Source organism: Lissotriton vulgaris, chromosome 5, assembly GCF_964263255.1.
Source record: "Lissotriton vulgaris chromosome 5, aLisVul1.2, whole genome shotgun sequence".
In the NCBI taxonomy this organism is placed as follows: Eukaryota; Metazoa; Chordata; class Amphibia; order Caudata; family Salamandridae; genus Lissotriton; species Lissotriton vulgaris.
Window position 1 is genome coordinate 2014324514 of NC_141693.1, and position 22014 is coordinate 2014346527.

At 50.2% G+C, this 22014-nt stretch overlaps 1 protein-coding gene across 1 annotated transcript in view; it reads left to right on the forward strand.

The window, feature by feature from the left end:
* C5H9orf78 (chromosome 5 C9orf78 homolog) overlaps positions 1–22014 on the forward strand; it is a 65753-nt gene that overhangs the window by 35916 nt on the left and 7823 nt on the right. Inside the window, exons 3-8 of the mRNA XM_086924839.1 lie at positions 612–663; positions 7534–7601; positions 8146–8223; positions 15985–16182; positions 16408–16544; positions 17341–17439. Coding sequence (XP_086780965.1) covers positions 612–663; positions 7534–7601; positions 8146–8223; positions 15985–16182; positions 16408–16544; positions 17341–17439 — 632 coding nt within the window. The remainder of the gene's footprint in view (positions 1–611; positions 664–7533; positions 7602–8145; positions 8224–15984; positions 16183–16407; positions 16545–17340; positions 17440–22014) is intronic.

Sequence of the window (22014 nt, forward strand, 5' to 3'; positions counted from 1 at the left end):
TGGTCTGTTGATGTGTCCTCTCGTTCAGTAATCCCTTGGCCTGAAGACACGTCCTCTTGTTCAGTATCCCCTTTGTCTGATGATGCGTCCTCTTGGTCTGATGACGGGTCCTCTTGTTCACTAACCCCCTTGGTCTGATGACGCAGCCTTTTTTTCAGTAACTTCTTGGACTGATGCTTGTTGTCTGATTTGGGGTTCATTCTGTTCCCGTGATGTTTGAGCCACTTTTCATTTTCTGTTGAACCCTGGGTTTTGTGTGTCTGGGATTCTTTCCTTCTTTTTCCTGCATATGCAACAATTGCCTTTCACTTAGATTTTTGTTATGACGAGTGCTCACATTTTTACTTCAATTGCCTTCATACAAATAGCAGTTTTTCCAACAAATTTAAGCTAGGGAAGCAAATCGCTGTTACACTGACACCAAATAGTTTCTTAAATGTTTCTCTCTTTAAATTTGATCCACTCCACTGATTAATAAACTGAAGACGCCTTTTTTTATGCATTTATGAACTGCACATGGCAGCGACTTTCCTAAAGTATCTATGAAACAAACAAGCAAGTGTGTTCCTCTTTTGCCTTTTCCCTAATGGTGTCCTACTTTTGTTTCCTAGTGCTGCAGCACTGTTGGTGGGGGAGAAGGCACCAGAGGATGATGTTGTTGATGTAAGTTTCTCAGATGAGATTTCGTAGATGTGGGTTTCTCGGATGGCGACAGCTTTGTTGAGTATTGAGGTTAATTTCCGTGGTATAGAAGTTTTTCAATGACGTCCTTGACAATTAGAACCATCCCATACAGATATGTTGCTGTTTTTGATTTGAGGTACAATAAGTATTGTTTAGAATAAATGTGTGCCGTCCAAGAAGCTGAAGCAGCATCTTGTCAGTGAACGAGTCAATGATTGTTACGAGGTAGAGAAGGGGGGAAGGGAGGTAGGTCTCTGAAGAGCAGATTAATCCACTGGGAAAATGACTTTGTAGAGCTGTCCAGTCCTGCCAGATTCAAAGCCTCCAATTGAGCACATGTAGAAGTGGGTAGTTGTGCAGGGGAGACCACTCACTGGGAACACGCATTAAGATTGGTTGTCCAGCCAGAGTTGAAGCCTCCACTTGGAGCACTTTAGCACCCAAGTGCTCGGGTGAGGGTAAATGAGTTGAGCTCAGCAGCTTTGCCCGTACAGCTGAATCTTAAGGGAACCTATACAGAGCCCAGCAGTCCTCGTATGGATCTGCCCCCGGGGCCTGGCTTGAACGCAGACTAGAGTGGACGCCTGAGCTGCGAGCTACGGTCCGATCTCGCCATTTATCCTGCCTGAGAGACTCCCCCGGTGGTGCTCGTGGACCCTTGTGTGCTCCCTGCAGCAGTGAACCACCCGAGTGCATACCTGGAGCCGGTGGAGGGTTGTGACTGACATCGGAGGGGCCAAGAGCAAAGGCCTCCCAGGGGACCCCGGCCATCTTGATCGGGTCTGCATCGGGCCGCTCATCCCATCCTCCAGTGTGTCTGCAGCCGACAGCCGGGAGCGGCGTTCGGGAGGCGCCTGGGGCTTCTTCCCGGAGAGAGCGGCCTGAGTGGCGGCGGCGATCAGGAGTGACTCGCCACGGTGGACCGGACCACCCATTCGGCAGCTGGCAACGGACTGTGCCAGCTCCCCCCCACCACCACCACCACCCCTGGGGCAGATCTGTGGCTGTACCGGCTGGAGCCCAGGCGCCACCCACGCATCAGGCGGACGGGCCGATCACGGTGAGCGGATTGTGGCGGTCCCCGCGGGGGGTGGACTCCTGTTGATGACCCGGATGCACGTGGAGAGTGCTGCCGTCCTGGGGGCTTGAGTGGAAGGGCGTGCAGGAGAGAGCAGTGCTCGGTAAGCGTGCTCGCCGCATTCTGGCCACCATCTGTTGCTAACGTCCTTGGGACTGCTTCGTCCCTCTCCTGCTGATACCACAGCTTGGCCCACTGAGGATTGCGCACCTGGGAGGCGCGCCTAGGCCCATAACGCTCCTGGGGACCTTTCCAGGTCGGTGCGGACTACGACGCTGGCCTCACGGTGTGGCGCACTGAGCGCAGAGGCTACCCCCTTGGCTGCAGACGGCGATTGGTACCTGGCAGGTGTCCTGACCTGAACTGGTGGTGGCGATTGATGGTGCTCTGGAGGGGCCTGGCGATGCGGCTGTGAGGCTGCCCGGGTGGACGGTGCGTCGCGGTGGCCCTGCCTAGGACGCAGTACTGCTTACTCCGGCTCAAGCCACCAGGCGCAAAGGGAGACATGAACTTGCAGCGAGAGTGTATAGAAGGTAGCGCCTTCCAGCTGCGGCTTGGAGCTGGGGACTTGGCGCCCGGGCGCATGGCGGGGGGGTACAAAGCCCAAAGGGAGGGGATTGGCCTACCTACGCCGCGACGACGTTGGATGTTTCTATGTCGTAGCCGACTGGCGGGAAAGAACCAGGTCTAAGTTGGGAACTGTTGCGAAGCTCAATCGGATTAGCTCTTGTGTGCCTGATACGGGCCTCTCCGGGCGAAGGTGGAGTTCGCGTGTGGTGCTCTCCCACTGAGGACGGTTACAGGACTTGCGGACCTGTCGCGACGGGGGGGTTCCTACAGCTCGGGACGACCTACATAGGAGGCTGGCAGGGTGGCCTCTCGGCTCGCCCATCCCACGACCTTGCCGAGGGTGACGAGTGACCACCTCCTGTCCCTGAGACGGGCGTTTGGAAGTGCCGGGGCTTTGATATTGCACCGGGCAGTCGGCCCGGGGACTGCGAAATGGGGAAACCGCGGAAAGTGCCGGGGTCGGCGCCGGTCGACCAGGTTGAAGACTCCCAGGACCCCCTGGAGCAGGGCTTGCCCGGAAGCCAGACCGCAGGGCTGCAACAGCAGATGGACCAGATCCTTAAGGCCATATCGGATACAGGAACCGCGCTACATCAAGATATCGCGCAGGTGGGGACCACGACAAGTTGAAGGATCGTGTCAAAAGCACCGAGCTGGTGCTGGAACGATTGGAGCCGGCTCAGAAGGCGACGTATATGACGATGAGCGACCTACTGCGGCGAGTGCAACACCTGGAGAAGAGGGCTGAGGACGCGGAAGGGTGCAATAAGCGCAACAACATTCGGGTGGTCGGGCTGCCTGAAAAAATCGAGGGGACTGACATGTTCGCCTATCTGGAAGCGTGGCTGAGGGATGTGGTTGCCCCTGAGGGCCTGGCACACTTTTATACCCTGGAAAGGGCGCATTGAATACCGGCCCGCCCGCCGGCGCTGGGCCGCCCCCCCTCGTCCTGTGGTAGCGCGCCTGCTGCATTTTAAAGACCGAGATATCATCTTGCGACAGGCCCGAGCGTCTGGCCCATATAAGGTGGACAATGCATCCGTCTCTCTTTATCCTGATTACTCTCAGGAGGTGCAGCAAAACTGCTTCTCCTTCCTGGCGGTCAAGAAGGCCCTCCGGGATGAGAAGTGTGGCTCAATGGTTAGAGCGGCAGACCTTGATGCAGAGCGCTGGCCAGGGACCAGGGTTCGATTCCCGCCTCGGCGAGATCGGGCTTAAATTCCTCTGACCGGATATTCTCGCCTCAGTGCCGAATCTAAGCATAGGCCCCACGCTGCAACTCTGGGCAATAGCTTGCTTAGTCTCCACAACGGCCCCCGATACACAAGGGATGCCTGGTTTCACCATGGGATGCCCAGGAGTGGACACCTCACAAGGAAAAGCCAGGAGGGGTTCCCTTGTGGTAGGGGTACAAGCGCCGGGATGCTTACGGGTTACTGTTCGCGCTGTACAAATACAACACATGAGGGGGTGCGGTATTCACTGTTGTTCCCGGCACGCCTGAAGGTGATGGTGGATGGTGCGGCGACTTTCTGTGACACGCTGGAGGACGCCTGGCAGTGGTTGGAGCGGGCACGGACGGCGCTGGCAAATGAGATGTGCCACCTGAAGCACGCCCGCAGCCCCGCAGGAGCCGGCGCAACCGGAAACGCACGTCGCCTAACGATTCCCATTGGCATCGCAAACTGATCTGGAGCGGTCGGCGGCCCTCCAGTCGGTGTCTGTCATCTCCGGAGCAACTGCGACGGCCTCCCTTGCGGATTCGGGTTCCCAGCAGGGATCGTACGAGGGGGAATCCGGGGGCTCGGAGGAGGCTCCCAGTTAACTACCTCAGGTCACCCCCCGGACTGCTGATGACCTGATAGACGAGTGACCTGCTGGGATGCTGCGTACTGAACAGTAAGGGGGCACGCTGGAACTGTGGCATGGAGACGCCTGGGGTGGCTGTGGGGACATTTGCTGGACCTGATGGGGGGTTTGCTTTTCTCCTGATGTGGGGTGGGCTGGGTGGGAAGGAACCCGAGGGGAGCCCGGGTGGAGCGGGGCTCTGCTGGGGTGAGGAAGTTGGTAATTTGTGAGATTGGGCTGTGGAGCGGGGGCGGGCCACTTGCTGTCCAGATCGGTTGGTGCAGGGTCACCCCCTCTACCTCACGTACCTTGTGAGTCTCTGGTAGCTACCAGAGTGCCCCGTTAGCGGGGGTTTGGGTTTGGATGGGTAACATTGGTTTGGCACCTGTTCTGGGGGAGGGTGGGCTGAGGGTTTGTTGGGGTTGTTCTGGGCTGGAGGGGGTCTATCAACGTGCCCACTAGGATGTGTGAGATCGGGCTGCGTTGGGGATTCAAGGGAACTGTCAGTGCGCCTGGGATTCTACTAATGGTTTGTAATGTCTATAAACTTTTGAATGGGGACCCTACCTGAAGTGAAATGTGTAACTTGGAATGTACGGGGCTGAATTCCATGCTGAAACAACACAAGGTGCATGCCTACCTAGTCCGCAGAGGGATCCAAGTAGCTTTTCTGCAGGAGACGCATATTGACCAAACCGTGCAGGTGGCGGGGCCAGCTGTTTTATACTACTTACTCGGCTTTTGCACGGGGAGTTTTAATCTGGGGGAGAGCGGGGGTCCCATTCCAGCCCCTAGAGACGTTAGTGGATCCTGATGGGAGATATGTGGCTGTACAGGGTAGGCTTGACGGGAGGGATTTGACGCTGTGCAGTGTGTGTATGACCCGAATGTGGAGCAAGCAGCTTTCTTTGCGCGATTATTAGGGAAATTGGCGACAGTCCTAGCGGGCACGGTCCTCCTTGGAGGGGATTTCAATTCGATAACAGATGTGGAGTTGGACAGATCGCACCCACCGCTTGCGCAGTCGGCGGTTCATAGGATGGCGAAAGGGAGACGGAAGTGGCAATCTATGTGGGGATTGGTCGATGCCTGGCGGACGCAGCACCCCGCCGAGAGGGATTATTCCTTCTATTCCTCCCCGCACGATCTCCATGTCCGGCTTGATAGGGTCCTCTGTTCACCGGATGTCCAGGGTCTGATCCACCACAGCGAGTATTTGGCGAAAACAATTTCTGACCATAACCCTTGCTTGGTGATGGTCCGGTGGTTCAGGCAGCGCCAGGCTATTACCACGTGGCGGTTGAACCCATTGGCGTTGGAGGACTCGGCCTTTAAGGCCTCGGTGCAAGACAGCGTGGAGGGCTATTTTGCGGCGAATGAGGGTACCTCGTCGAGCAGGGCCCTTGAATGGGACGCCTTCAAGGTGGTGATTAGAGGTGCCTGTATTTCGGCCACGGCGGGGGCCCGCAAGACCCTCCTGCAAGACCTCTCGCATGGCGAAGATCGGTTGCGTGCGGCGGAGTGAGCTGGCCACGACGACCCCGAGGCTCACGAGGCTGTCTCATCCGCCCGCGAGGAGGTCGCAGTGCAGATGGAGCGACTCCGCTGCTTCGATCATAAGGAGTATCTTGTTAGGGCGCACGCTGAACGCGATAAGGATAAGGTGGGCTCCTTGTTGGCTTGGCTGGCCAATCCTGCGGCCCGTGGCACCCCGATCTTGGCTTTAGCCACGGCGGAGGGGCGCTTGGTCTACACCCAAACCGACATCAATGGTCAGTTTTTTTAGTACTATGCGCGACTGTATCAGAGCACGATGCCCAGTGCACCGGAGGGACTGGATGACTTCCTGGCCACCGCACAGCTGCCGCGCCTTGAACCGGAGCATGGGGACAAGCTAGGCGACGAGATCTCTGTGGGGGAAATACGCACGGCCATCAAACACATGGCTCGCCTCAAGACCCCTGGCGCAGATGGCCTACCGATTGAGTTCTATGCGGCTTACATTGACGTCTTGGCCCCGCGGCTGCACGCTGTTTATAGGGAGGCATGGTACGCTGGCGTTCTTCACGCAACCTCCCGGGAGGCCATCATAATACCCCTCTTGAAGCGAGGGGGAGAGGCCGGCTCTTGTCTGTCCTACCGCCCCCTATCTATGCTCACGACTGATTACAAAATCCTGAGCAGGGTCCTCACGACGCGGCTGCTTGCCCATATGTGCACATTGGTCCACCCGGACCAGGCGGGCTTCATTCCCCAGTGCACCACGGCCAATTGTGTGCGCCGCCTATTATGGGTCATGGGTGGTGATTTCGGAGGGCTCCCGAGGGCCGCTGTGGTTTCGATTGACATCGAAAAAGCCTTTGACAGTGTGGAGTGGCCATACATGTTCCAGGTCTTGGAGGTGTTTGGGCTAGGAGAACGATTCGTGAAATGAACGGCTTTACTGTATAATGCGGCCACGGCTAGAGTGAAGACGGGAGCTACGATATCGGCGGCGTATGCGGTTGGTCGGGGGACGCGTCAGGGCTGTTCCCTATCCCCATTGCTCTTCGCGCCGGCCATTGAGCCTCTGGCGGCTCATGCTCGGATGGGACGGACCTATGAGGGCCTGGCACTGAGGGGCAACCCTCACTACATCTCCTTATACACAGAATAAGGGAACTGACATGGACACGGAAACGCACAGCGCGTTGCGCGAGTAACTGAGAGGCTCCACAACGGTCTGATACATCGTATCTGTTACACACGAACTTGGAAATAGTCTCAAATCCCCCAGGGCTCTCCAAGGAATCTGTAGAATCGACAAGTCGAAATCCACTCCGGACAAAAACTGTGGTTGATTCCAGGTGACAAGCACCGGGCAAAGGGAGAGAGGAGCAGATATAGGAAGTAGACAGAGTCAGAGGGTACTAGACATAAACAACAGACAAAGCAGCAGGCACTCTGGGACATGTAGTTCGAAGATCTAGGGAGCCCGGATCGTAACACACAGCTTGTATGTGTGTGTGTGTGTACGTGTACAACTGAACCTCCCATTTAAGTATGGCTTTCAGGCTACATTTTGTAAATGACACAGTACTGAAGCTTTAGCCCTGGGCCTTATCTGATCTGCCCTTTAAACGCGGGCATGAATGCACAACTATCCTTAGGTTTATGTTTCCATCTTAAGCAGGTTCTGAAGTGGGTTTTTATGCATGTGTGACATTTCTATGAATGATAGTCGCTCGATAGATGGTTAAACTGTATGCCGCCCTGCGGGCCTCAAGGGAAAGAGGGCTGGAGCTGCAAATCCTAAGTGATCCTTTTTGTGATGGTTGGAAGTTTGCTGCAATCGGACTTCTTTGTGTTTGCAGGATGATCCCTTCAAGATTAAAACCGGAGGAATGATCGACATGAAGAAGCTGAAGGACTGCAAGGAGAAGTGAGTGTGGAGTGGACCGCAGAGCCCGGACTTCAACTGAAGACGGGCTTTTCTGCTTCCATGCTGCATGGAGCATGGGGGTAGTTTTTAGCCCTGCATGCTAAAGGTTGTCCGACCAAGCACTAGATTTAGTGCAGCGCCAGTCCGTTTTTTCAAGGCACCTGCATGGGAATAGACTCCACAGACTGTGGTCGGGTCGCAGGCTTTGCTCCTGGGCTCTTTTAGGAGCCTCTAAAGAGTCTCTCGTGTGAAACACGTGAGACCTTGGCCAGAGAACAAGACCAACACTCAGGCTTACTGACCAACTATAGACATTGGATGGCTCTTACAGTAAATCATGTAACGTCCTCAGAACCCCCTGAGTAGGAGCATGTTTGTAGTTTCAGATTATGACATTTCTTGTCTCTGCATAAGTGCCAGTATAAGCTTTTGGGCATTAGCAGCTGCAGTGTCCCCAGGGGGCTCTATCATTCGAAGAGCTTGTGCCAGCTCCTGTTTGTTAAGAACATCTGTTAATTTTATATTTTCTTGTTTTTCATTTTAGGATTACTGAAGAGGATGATTTGAATCTGGGAACCTCCTTCTCAGCAGAAACCAACAGACGAGATGAAGATGCTGACATGTATGCTTTGGGGGACATTTGGGAGGGGGCTTTGATATTCAGAGGGGGGTTGTGTGGGGGTGGGTGGAAGATTGTTGGAGAATATTGGCCTTTTTCTTGAAGCAGAGCCTATCGTACTGTTGACACCTCTAACTTTTGACTTTGGGTGCATACTTGCCAGCAGAGCCTCAGTATGGGTGTTTAAATCTTGCACAGAGTTACATACAGGCACTTGAGCTTCATTGATTGCATGTCAATCAGACCATGGCCTTCTGATGGGCTACAGAAAGGGTTGGTCGATGTACTTCAGTTTGATGGTCTTGTCCCAACGTGTGAACTTTGTCTTGGAGAAGTCTGTGTCCAGAGGACACATTGAGCCAAGACTCTTCCTAGACATCAGTAAATCATTCTAATTTGGTGTTTTGGCCAGAGTGGGAGAGATTGGTTACTGAGATGTGAAAATCAATGTGTGTCCTCGTTCCTATCTACAGGGTCAGTTTAAATAGGCCCCAGGACTAAAAGCTCCCATTTAGCCCAAAGACCATACATGAAGTGGTAGGTTGGACGAGCACGCATGCACACCCATAGCATTGCAGTCTCATTACCTGAAGTAGAAGTGCTACATTCAAAGCAGCCTACAGTCTATAAGTGCAAAAATCAGAATGTGTGCCGCATACTCGCTCTGTGATAGTGTGTTTACCTGCTATGGCACTGTCCACTGGCATTATCTAAGTGTTTTCATTTGGTGGCATTCCTTCCATGTGGAGGGTGGACCAACCCTCAGAGACTGAGCGCACAGATCTTGAGCTGCAGCAAAGACCAGCATCAAACCTCAAGGCTGTGGTGGCATGGATTGCACAGCTGAGTATCGCAGAATACTACAGCCTGCAACTGTTAATGCTTGAATTAAACATTCCAACATTGCTATTAAACTCACTGAAATCCAGTGCTGGTATCCATATTTGATTCCGGCTTAATCATGGGTGTACCATGAACAATACTTTGCCATGGTTCACACATATCCAAGACTACAGTTGGTTGCAAAACTATAGACATTTTGGGAACACTTAAATAGAGCGGTTTATATTTACAGCTGAAAGAGGGGAAAAACCTTAGCGATAGAGGCTTCTTAACAGCATGAGTTTTGCAGCGTGAATCTTTCTGGATTCACTATGCTGTGCATATTCCGCAATCTGGTGGTTGGGTCCGGAATCGTAGTCTTTTTTTTTCTCTCTCTTTTTTTTTTTTTTCGTAGCCCAGGTGGGCGTCGACGTCCCACCATTTGTTGTACCTTCGGTGACGTCGGCATGCTGCCAGCGGAAGCTCCCACCCTTGGGCGCCATCTTCAGATTCTTTTTTCCACCGTTGGGTCTGAATCGTCGTGTGAAGCTCCAGAAGTTTTGGAGGAGAAAAGGAGAAAAATAAGCGAATTTCTTCAGGAAAAAACTCGAGAAGACCAGGAGAAGAAGATCATCAGAGCCGGGACGACGAAGAATGCTCACACAGGGGGCCCCCTGAGCGCAGTAATGAACAACACACCATTTAAATTCTGCCGTATTTGCCACCACAAGTACGCGCAGAGAGACCAGCACCTGGTCTGCAACCTCTGTCTGCCTATCGACCACCGGAGCAAGGACTGCAACGCCTGCTCAGTCTTCACAAGGATTTGGGACAAATAGAGGATAGCTCACCACACGATGCAGGGCAAGGGCAAGGCTCCGTCGCTGTACGACCTGGGCCTCTCCACCGACGACGAGGACTACATCGCCGAAGGTCCAGATGTCTCCACGGTCGCAGAGACCGATAAGAAATCGTCAGACAAGGTAGGAGAGTCTACGACCCCGAAACCCTCGACAGGGCCTCGAAAACCTGAGTCTGACTCTCGAAAATCAGAGTCTAGAACCTCGAAGGGAGCACCGGCGTCAAAATCTTCGACGACCGAAGCTGCGGTCCCCGAAAAACAGCACAGCGGATCCTTCGTGAAGGACTCTCAGGCGGCAAAGACCAGCGAAAAACATAGGTCGTCGAAGCAAGCTCCCGAAAATGGATCCTCGACTTCAAAGGAGAAGGAGCCGAGAGCTGCTCCGACGTCGACGGGGCCGTCGAAGAGGACGGCCGAAACGCTCGACGACGAGCAGGCCGCACAGATGGAGAGAAAGAAAAGAAGGCTCGAGGCCGAGATGGAAAACATCATCCAGAGGAAGAAGGACTTGCAAGACAAAATGAAAAGCTTTAGGATCCCCTCGAAGCCCACGACGGTCCTCGAAGAGATAGAAGAACACGAGGAGTTCGACGCTGAAGAGACGCTGAGAACTCCGGAGCCCTCGTAGCAGGGAGAAGAGGAGGACCTCTATTACACAGAGGGTGATTATGGGGACCCGCGTTCGAGCCACGGCTCGGGATCCTCGACGGCTCAGGACCAGGATTGGCCGGACATCGAGGCCGAAAACCCGGTGGAGGCTGTGGAGACATACCCCTCGAGGCCTTTGCCGCCAGATGACATTGGGGCCTACTATGAGGTCGTCAAGAAGGCTGCAGCAGCTTATGGAGTCAAATTGGAGGAGGAGAAGGCTAAGGCAGATTTCCTGCTGGAAACCTTGCTCCCCGCACAGACAAAAAGCCACTTCCTGCCCATGCTGAAGAGTATCATGGGACAGGGCAAAGAGACGTTCAGAGAACCAGCTACCTGCAGGTCAGTCACGCCAAGGACGGAGAAAAAGGACAAGTTCTCCTCCCAGGACCCCCTTACATCCAGGGGACAGTTTCAGCAGACTCAATTATAGCCGCAACGGCCAGAAGAAGGGCCAACGTCCCAACAACATCTGGGCCACCACCTGACAAGGAAAGCAGGAGGATGGACCTAACAGGCAGAAAAATTGAGAGAAACGCAGCAATGCACTGGAGGATGGCAAACTCCAACACCCTTCTCAACAGGCACCAGTACCAGCATTGGGACGAGATGAACCAATTGCTCAAGCACCTCCCAGAGGAACACCAGCAGAGAGCCGCTCACCTCGTGGAAGAGGGGAAAAGCATCGCAAACTCGTGCCTGAAGACAGCCTTGGACGAGGCAGAAACATCCAGCAGGCTGATGGCTATAGGAATCACAGAGAGAAGGCAAGCCTGGCTCAGGATCTCAGGCTTCAAGACGGAGGTTCAAAACAACATCCTGAACACCCCTTTCAATGGAGAAACACTGTTCGGAGCCCCAGTAGATGAAAAACTCACCCAACTGAAGAAAGACAACGAGACTGCAAGGTCCATGGGGGCCCAGCAATTCAGGGGGATGAGAAGAGGCACTCCTACGCGGAGGCCGAACGGAAGGAAGGGGTGGAAACCAGCAAGGACAACCACACCAGGCGTTCCACCAGGGTCAACAGAGTGACAACCAAAGTCACCAGGGCCAGCAGAAGCAAAACTGGAACTACCAGAACAGGGGCCAGTCCTTTCGCGGGAGAGGAAACTGACAGGGCCAGAGAAGGAGAGGCGGTGAACAACCCCCCTCTAAGTGACTTCACACAGGAAAAGGTGCTCACCCACTCAAACCCTCCGATGGAAGAGCACGGAAAAGCAAAGAGGAGAGGGCTACACGGGCAAGACACAAAAGAACATGTAACACCAGTAGGAGGCAGGCTGAGATTTTTCCTCTGAGAGTGGAGAAAAACAACCACAGACATGTGGATACTCAACATCATACAGTTCTGATACTGCATAGAGTTGGAAAAGAGACCACCAAACAGAAAGCCAAAGAAAAGAGAGCACTCTGGAAGGGAGTTACAATTGCTCCAAGTGGAAGCTCAAGAACTCTTCCTCAAAGAGGCCATCGAACCGATCCCATTCAAAGAACGGAACAGGGGAGTGTACTCAAACTACTTCCTGGTGTCAAAAGTGGACGAAAGCCTAAGACCCATCCTGGATCTACGGTTCCTAAACAAATATGTAAAGACTCAAAAATTCAAGCTGACGTCCCTACAAGAGGTCATCCCACAGATAAAGGTCGGGGACTTCTTGTCCACCATAGACCTCAAAGATGCGTACCTGCACATCCCCATGAACAGGCAGCACAAGCACATGCTAAGATTCACAGTAAACAAGGATCACTACCAATTCACAACCCTGGCATTTGGTCTAAAGTCCGCACCAAGGGTATTCACCAAGTGCCTCGCAGCAGTTGCTGCACATCTGCGAAGAGAGGGGATACACGTGTAACCCTACCTCGACGACTGGCTCGTAAAGGCAAGCTCTTACAGGACAAGCAAAGATCATGCAGAACAGGTCACAAGAGCGCTAGCAAGCCTGGGATTCTCCATACACTGGGGAAAGATCTTCCTGGGAGCTCAAATCAACACAGTCCAATGCAGGGTGTTACCCAGCGAGAAGAGGACACTCAGCCTACTGAGGGAGAAACGTCACTACCAGAAGGGGCGAGCTCTGACAGTGAGGACAGTGAGCAAGATCTTGGGAATGATGGCGTCATGCATACACCTGGTCCCCAATGTATGCCTGCAGATGAGACCATTCCAGGAGTGGCTGCAGCAACAATGGTCACAAGCTACGGAAGTTGGGAGGATCTAGTGGTTGTAACGCACAAAGTGCAGGAAGAAATAAAGTGGTGAACCAAAGAAAGGATAACAATAGGGAAGCCTCGAACGCCACCGGGCCCAACAGTGACCATCACCACAGACTCATCCCAGAAGGGATGGGGCGCATACATGAACAAGCTCAGAGTGAGGGGTCTATGAAGCCATGGGGATGCCGTCAAACACATCAATTACCTGGAGCTGAAAACAGTGTTGCTGGCCCTCAAGGCCTTTCAGAAACAACTGTACAACCAGAAGGTGCTGATACAGACAGACAACACCACAACGATGTTTTACATCAACAAGCAGGGGGGAACACAATCATTCCCTCTGTCAAGCTTGGCTCAGGAGATCTGGAGATGGGCAATACCACTCAAAATAGACCTGCTAGTCATACACCTGCCAGGGAAGGACAATGTAGAAGCAGATTGGCTCAGCAGGCAGACTTCAGCATCCCATGAGTGGGAACTCAACATACAGGAAACAGAGAGACTATTCAGGAGGTGGGGCACTCCAACAATAGACCTGTTTGCAACACGCCAGAATGCAAAATGCCAGTACTTTGCATCCAGACAACCAGAGGCACTATCCCAAGGGAATGCCCTATGGATAAGCTGGTCAAAAACATTTGCCTACGCTTTTCCCCCGATCCCACTGATTCCCAGGGTTCTCAACAAATGCATGACGAGCAACATGACGCTCATCCTGGTGGCACCACAATGGGCCAGGCAGACCTGGTACTCGCAGATAATGGAGATGGCACAGGATCCACCCCACAAGTTCCCAAAAAGAAAAGACCTACTCTCCATGGAAAAGGGAGAAGTTCTACACCCAGAGCCGGAGGGCCTCAGCCTATCAGCTTGGCTCCTGAGGACTTAGAGTTCGCACATCTGAAACTACCAGAGAGCACCCTACGGGTGGTGCGAGAGTCAAGGAGGCCCAGCACACGCAAGTGCTAAGGGGAAAAATGGAAAAGATTCACTCAATGGTGCTGCAAGAAAAATCTCCAGAGAAAGCTGACCAAGGAATCAACGGTGCTAAGATACCTCACGCACCTAATAAGAGCCAAGCTAAGCTCATCCTCGCTGAGGGTACACCTGGCAGCGATTGTGGCATACACAAAGGAGAAACAGGGAGAAGCTTCTTTACATCTCAAGTAGTAAAAAGATTCCTGGAAGGGGCTAAGAGAATAGCGTCCCCAAAAAGGATGCGCCGCCAGCTTGGAACCTGAATGTGGTACTGACAGAGCTCATGAAAGCACCTTTCGAACCCATCCACAAGGCATCACTACAAATGCTGACAATGAAAGCGGCCTTTCTGGTAGCAATCACCTCGCTACGTAGGGTGAGCGAACTACAGGCACTAACACTGCAAGAACCCTACATCCAGATACACAGTGACAGGGTCGTGATGAGAACAGACCCGCACTTCATGCCAAAGATGGTGTCAAGGTTCCACATAAATCAGAGTATTCAGATTCCTAGCTTCTTCCAGAACCCCACGACAAGCGCTGAGAGGGCGCTCCACACTCTAGACGCAAGAAGGGCAGTGATGCACTACATTGAAAGGACGAAGGAACACAGGAAGACTAAACAGTTCTTCGTATCCTTCGCAAACAGTTACATGGTTAGACCAGTGACTAAGAACACCATAGCTCGATGGATCGCACAAACGATAAAATTCTGCCACAAGCAAGCGGGGCAGGAGCTAACAGGAGGGGCACAGGCCCACTCGACCAGGAAGAAAGGAGCAACAATTGCCTTTCTGGCCAACACACCAATTCAGGACATATGCCTGGCGGCAACATGGGCTTCAGTGCACACGTTCACTAAGCACTATTGTGTGGATGTACAGATGAACAAGGAAGCACAAGTAGGACAAAGAGTGCTTCAACATATATTCAACAACCAACGCTCATCTTCCACCCAGCCGCCACAAAAGTAACAAAACGGCTACAAAATCTATGCACAGCATAGTGAATCCAGAAAGAATCACGCTGCAACACAAATAGTTTCATACCTGTCGGTGGAGTTTTGCATCTTGAAGATCTTTCTGGATTCTCCAGCGAACCCACCTGCCTCCGCCAGAAAGATGAGGCTGGAGAAGAAGGTGGAAACACATAGAAAAGAAAGCAAGTTGAAGCTTACAAGATACGTGAAAAGAATTACGTTGAAAAAAAGATTAACAAGCATAGCCATGGATTCACTACAAACACAGAAAAGAAAAAAGAGACAGAAAAAAGAATCTGAAGATGGCGCCCAAGGGAGGGAGCTTCCGCCGGAAGCATGCCGACGTCACCGAAGGTACACCAAATGGAGGGACGTCGACGCCCACCTGGGCTACGGAAAAAAAAGGAGAAAAAAAGACTACGATTCCGGACCCAACCACCAGATTGCGGAATATGCACAGCATAGTATATCCAGAAAGATCTTCAAGCTGCAAAAACACACCGACCTGTAAGAAACTATTCATTTTGGTGTGTCTTGCAGCCATTGTGAGAGTGCCCTGCATCTGGTGTGGCTCTCAGCCGGCATGGGACTGCCTTGCTGCAGGCCTATGTGTGCCCTGCTACAAGCATGCCTGGTCCGGACACCTAATGTGGTTGTACTTTGAGACCTGTGTGGGTGCTTTGCTGTTCCAGACTGTAGTTGCTAGTTGAATTGCCTGTGTAAGTTTGCTTCATGAGTTGATATTGATGCTATAAGCTGCTGTAAGTGTGACTGTGAGTGACTGTTGGAGTGACTGTATGCGCGACTGAGTGACTGTGGAAGTGGTTGTATTCATCACTGTTAGTGACTGTTGAAGGGACGGTATGAGTCACTGCAGCTGACTATTGGAGTGGATGTATGCTTGACTGTGAGTAACTGTTGGAGTGACTGTCAGCATGACTGAGTGATTGTTGAAGGGACTGTATGCGTCACTGTGAGTGACTGTTGGAGTGGCTGTATGCTTGACTGCGAGTGGTTGTTGGAGTGACCGTATCTGTGACTGTTGGAGTGACTGAATGCATGACTGTGAGTGACTGTTGGAGTGAACAGCAGTCTGTTTGTTCAGGAGTATTATTGTGTGCTACTCCTTTCTTTTCTGTCGCTTCCGTTGCATAGTTTTTTTCAGGCAGCGAGTGAGACTAAAACACATTTACCAGGAACAATTGTCCAGTTGTCTAAGATGAGTAATTATTGTTTTTTGGTTGTGGCGGCAGGATGAAGTACATCGAAACAGAGCTGAAGAAGAGGAAGGGTATTGTGGAGAACGAGGAGAAGAAGGTGAAGCTGAAGAACGCAGAGGACTGCCTGTACGAGCTGCCCGATAGCATCAATGTCTCATCTGCGAAGAGGACTGAGGAGATGTTGTCCAACCAGATGCTCAGCGGCATTCCGGAGGTGGATCTGGGCATAGAGTACGTACAGCCAGCTCCAGCTTTTTATGGGTGTCTGTGTGGAGTTGTTAAGGCCACAGTGGGTGCTCAAGTGCCCTAAAGAAGTTGAGCAGGTTCCCCCAACCTTCTAAGTGGGAGTGGAATGCACGTTGACTAAACCTGGATAGGAGAAAATAAGAAATTAGCGTTATGCATCTGTATGTTGTCCAACCAAAAATTTCCTAAACATATTTTTTTACTTCTCAGCGCAAAAATAAAGAATATAATTTCTACAGAAGAAGCCAAAGCCAGACTGTTGCAAGAGCAACAGAATAAGAAGAAAGACAGCGAAACGTCTTTTGTTCCCACCAACATTGCTGTAAATTATGTGCAGCACAACCGATGTAAGTGTGCCTCGCGATTGTAAGCGCAGTGCATAACTTTTGTAAACGTTCCTTGGATCACCTGAACAGTGTTATGCAGTTTGTGTTAATATGTCTGTTGTGTTTGAGTGCAACTGTGTTAAGGGTACTTCAGTGCCAGTAAAAGTATACTTTGCAGCATGTTTGTCTTGTGCTAATATTGAGATGGCGCAAAACCAACAACTGACTGGTGTTCTTGCAAATCAGAGTGTTCTATACCTTGCAGTCTGTGAGGCCTGTACTCTGTGGATGTTCCTCGTGGCTGGTGTAAGTTGTGCTGTAATTTTTGGCACGCCCCTGCGGGAGTTGTGAGTGTGCCTGACAACAGGAGTGAGTGTGCCTCACAGCGCCTAGCAGAAGGCGTCAGGTGTGCCTCCCAGCAGATGATGTATGCTCCCCATAGGTTTGGTTGCCACTTATGCAGCTGTTGTGGGTGTGGCTCACTCCCCCAGTAAAAGTGTATCCTGCAGCCAATTGATTTGTAGGAATGTACCTGCAGCAGGTCACTGTGGTTCACAGCCTGTTTGTGTCCCTTGCACCTGGTGACAGCATGGCAAGCAGTGGGTATTGGATTGGTGGCAAGCTGATGGAAATATGACTTAGAGTAAGTATGTTACAGGCTTGTGTTCTCTGCAGATGCTGTAGGTGTGATGAACAGCTGGTGCAGGGCTCTGTGGTTTGCAGGCTCTGCTTAATTCGTCTCAATGTCTGATATACACGTTCTGCTTCCTTCTAAGCTCCATGCTATGACCTTAAATTGCTATTCCTCTCCTTTTAGTTTACCGTGAGGATCTTAACACACCTCTCAAACGGCACAAAGAGGAACCGAAGGCTCGGCCTCTGAGGGTTGGTGACACAGAGAAGCCAGAACCTGAACGTAAGTTGGAGTGTAGTTTTCATGTTTTCGCATTGGCCACCATGTGTGAGCTCTTGCCTCTGGCTGAATGTGGCATCCTGGGAAGCTTTTGTGTGTGGGTTGGAGGAGTTCAAAAGAAAGGTACCATCCTCTTAGTGACTGTGTTCATATAGCATCTAAGATCGACATGGTAGAGGAGATTAATATGCCATCTACAGTTCGACCATTTGTTCTTCAGGAATAAAAGTCTGGAACCATTGTAATAGAAGTTGTTTTTCCTTCTATTGCTTTCTATAGAAAATATCCTTTAAGTCCTCACATGTTTAAAACAAAAGACCAGGTCTCTGATTTGTCAAAGAGCATGCCAACGCAAAGTGCAATCAATGGCGGTGGAGATATAACTGTGAGAAATGCTGGACGATGCAAGGCACACCAAGTCCATGAATTGTGTGAGAAGTCCCTGACTTACAGCCTATTTCCAAATTCTGCATGGGGGTGTAGTGTAGTTCCTATTTTCCCAATAGGCTATGGGCATTGGAATAACATAAACAGCAGTGTAGACATTGGACTGAGGTCATCTAGGTCTCTACTGACTATGTTAAACTAAATTTAGGTTTGCGCCAGCTAGCTCAGAGGTCACTGGAAACTTTCTTGAATGAATAGGGAGGGATGAACTCCCTGGCTCATACAAGAAGGGATTCAGCTTCCGACAACCGCATAAACATGACAACTTTGCTCCCTTAGATCAAGAGTATATCTCTAGAGTCGTGTGAAAACAATAGACAGCTATTTCACTCAGTCAGCAGTGCATACTTAGTTTCACCAGAGTGCAGAGAAATAGAGAGACGGGCGTTTTCAATAAAAAGGTGTTATTTATTGAGCAGTCTTCTTTCTCATGCAAGAGAAATGAATTGCCACAATTGCAATACTTAAAGTAAAGTAAAGTGCGTACAGTAAGAGTAGTAATATGAAATAATACTGTAAAAGCATTGATACGGTTTCTTAGCCATATGATACTTTAAAATGGATAAAATATATACATACATAAATACATTGACTAAAATACTCAACTGGTGCTTCTAATTAAGCCTACCCCGGTGTACCTGACCTAAGCCTAATACTTGGAAAGGGATGAGTAAGTAGCAGTTTTAAGTTAAGTTAGTTAAGATAATTTTGCCAAGAATCTGCATCAAGAATTCTCTTAAGGGTTTAGTCAGCTCCGTACCTTGGTAATAGAATGTGGGAGGTCTGGTATCTCTTTCCTCAGGACTTGATATCCCAGCAACCCGCAAGGGTAGGCTGGAAACACCGGAGCTGGATTTTCTCGGCTGGAGAAAAAGACAGCGTCTCTCTCAGTGCGTCAAACAGGAGGGGCGGCTTCCGTGGGCACTCGCATCAGCTGGGCTCTCGGGCAAGTAGATGGCCGCTCTGCTCCAAACCACTGTGTGTTTGCTTAAGGCAACTGTTGGTATTTTATACCTGAAAGTTGCCGGGTTTGACGTAAGGTTGGACATAAGACGTCACCAAGAACTAACAGTTCTTGCTGAACTTCAGGAGTTCTTGTTCAAATCAAAACAAAAGCAGGGGGGTTTCCCGGGCTGCTGGAGGCTTGGTTTGTTTAAAGAACGCGTTGTGCTTTCTAGGAGTCGATGGGAATAGCCGTGCTGGGCTTTGGATTGCATGGGCTATTACTGGATATGAATCTGATTCTTATGCCTTTATGAGGAAATTATTGATTATAACCTCACAAGGGCCTAAATCTGGAATATCGAATTAGGGTCCTAGATATGAACACGACAGGGCACCCTCCACTCCACAGTTCACCAACAGAGACACTGACTAAGACCACATTATCTCTGCTTGCACACCATACATCCAGTAGGTCCTGGTTGAATTGTGTGTCTGTAGCTGCCATCATGGGGCTTCTTAGGTCAGATACAAACATCAAGTAGTGGTTTAACCGCTGCTCTGTCTTTACCTTCAGTGCTGTCTCACAAGTGCATGCATCAACTAAGTGTGGTAGCACATGGTTCGGCTGAGCATGTGTTTTTGTTAATCAGGCACATGGCTACACGGTATGTTACCTTTACTCCGCAGGTAAGTATAATGTAGGTACGTACATATAATACATTTTTACATTTACCAAACTTTTCTTCCCACTATACGATAGATAGATTGATAGATAGATATGGTTATATAGTCATGGTCCTTTCTGCAGGGTCACTCCTAAACCTTTTTTGCCTTCACTACTCATGGTTTCTTATCCATTATTTGTTGCCTCTTCATTTTACCACTGCTAAAGTGCTTGGGCTTTCCCCCTAAAACAAGGTACATTTGGCTTACACCTGATTAATACTTTAAATTACTTTTAAGTGCCTCTTGTATGGTACCACAAGTATCCAGGGCCTGTAAATTAAATGCTGCTATTGGGCAGCAGCACTCATAGTGCCACCTGCTAAAACTAGCCTTTTCAAACTTGTCTCAGGCCTGTCATTGCAGCCTGTAGTGCAGTTATAAAATAGCCAGTTCAACCTGACAAATAAAACATTTTTCAAGGCAAAGCCTTCCTTTTTAATGCACATAAGTAGGGCCACTGGAATTATGCGATTGTGCAGCAGCGGCAATTTTCTCATTTGCCACACTTGCCACATAATCTATCAACTACTGCATAATATGCTGATTTTACTAAAAAAAATTGTTTCTTGCTCAAACTGTTCAATAGTTAGTAAAAACGCAGTAACACGTGTTGCCGCACAGTGGAAAGACCTTTGCAAAGGTTGGCTGGTCCACTTTTTGTACCTTATTTCTATATTTGATTGGTAAACTGGTACTAATGAGGTACACCTAATGCTCAGGCAGTGTTAACCAGCTTAAAAAGTGACTAAATAATGAAGTAATACTATCACAAAATGTGCCGCATAATTTGCCTTTTCTTGCTGCATAATTTACTCAACTCTGCTGCATAATTTGACCCTCTCATGTTGCATAATTCCAGTGGCCCTGAGTATAAGCCAGTATGGGCCCTAAACAACTCATAGGACAGGTTGCATTGTATTTAAAAAGTAGAGCATGTGCTTTTAAATCTCACCTGTCCTGGAAATGTAAAACTCCTGAATTTGTTTTCACTACTGTAAGACCTACCTATTCCATAGGATAACATTGGATTACCCTATTATATTTAACAAATTTTTAACTTTTGATAGGGAGCAGGTAGAAAGGTCATGCATGGACTCAAATGAATTGTAATTTTGAGTCGGATTTTAGAATACAATTTAGAAATGCGACTTTTAGAAAGTTGCCATTTTCCTGCTCAGACTTTTTTAAAGCCTTCTTGTAGTTTCCAGCTGCCTAGAACTGTTAATGGCTCCCCCATCAGGAATCCTTATTGGCCCAAGACAGTGAACAGTAGGACCTGGATGTAGCTGGGAGCCGGCCATCTTGCCAGGATGTGAGGGGCAGAGCTGTTTCCTACCCCACTTACATTTCAAAGGGCTGCCTCCAGCATACTCAGGAACTTGACACCAGTCTATTGTCACCCTACACCACTTGGAGCCATGGCAGGGGAAGGCAGGAACTTTCCAGAAACAGATGTGGGGGTGGACTAGAAGTTTCCCCGACTTTAAAGAGTGGCACCAGGTATAACTATTGGACCTCCTCATCCACTCATCAGTACACTCCTGGACCTGTGGACATTACAGAATGACTACCTCAGAGGACTGCCCTGCTGCTTGAGGCCTGCCTTATGCTCCGGAGGTCTGCCCTTGCTGCGTGATATCTGCCTTGTTCTTCAGAGGACTGCCCTTCTGCTGCCAGAGGACTGCCCTGCTGCTTGAGGCTTGCTCTGTTCTCTGAACAGGAAGACTGGACCTACTTCCTTCATTTCCAGCAAACTTGAGTGACTGCAATGATCCGTTGGCTGACCTCCTGTTCTGAGCTACAGGGACACCACCAGCTCCAGAGGCCTCCCTGCAATTGCCCAGCTGACCTGCTGCAACTGGCCCTGCCTGGAACTGCCACTGGACCTATCTGAGCCCTGCTAGCCTCTGCTGCAGTGAGTTCCTGATCCACAAGAGGTGCTTCCCCAGGTCCTAAACCCTTGGCTGGCATCAGATGAGCTCCTCCTGTAAAACCCTGAAGTTTTGGAGAAGGTGACTTTTTCAGTGGGACTAACCTGATCTCCTTATGCGGCGCGCACTCCATCGCAGTCGGTTTAACCTTGTGTCTTTGTCCTGGTCTAGCATTACCAGATACCCACAGTTTCCACTTTCTGCTTATTGTCGCTATTTTTACTCAAACCTTTTAAATTGCTCATCTCTAGTTCTGAATGGATTTTTTGTTGTTTTGGTCTCATTTTATTAATTAACATTTATACATGTTTTCAATATTGGTTTGAGATTTTTCTTGTGTTATGTTTTCGCTTTTACTGTGTTTGCTGCATAAATATTTAACACAAACCTCTAAGTTAAGCGCCTGAATGCTATTGTACCAAGCTGCCAGAAGGTTAAGCATAGGATAATGTATATGTTGCGGGGAGATGACACTTGTTTTTATTTTGAGCAACAGGTACACATTGTCCCCCTCTCTGAGCCTCCGAGT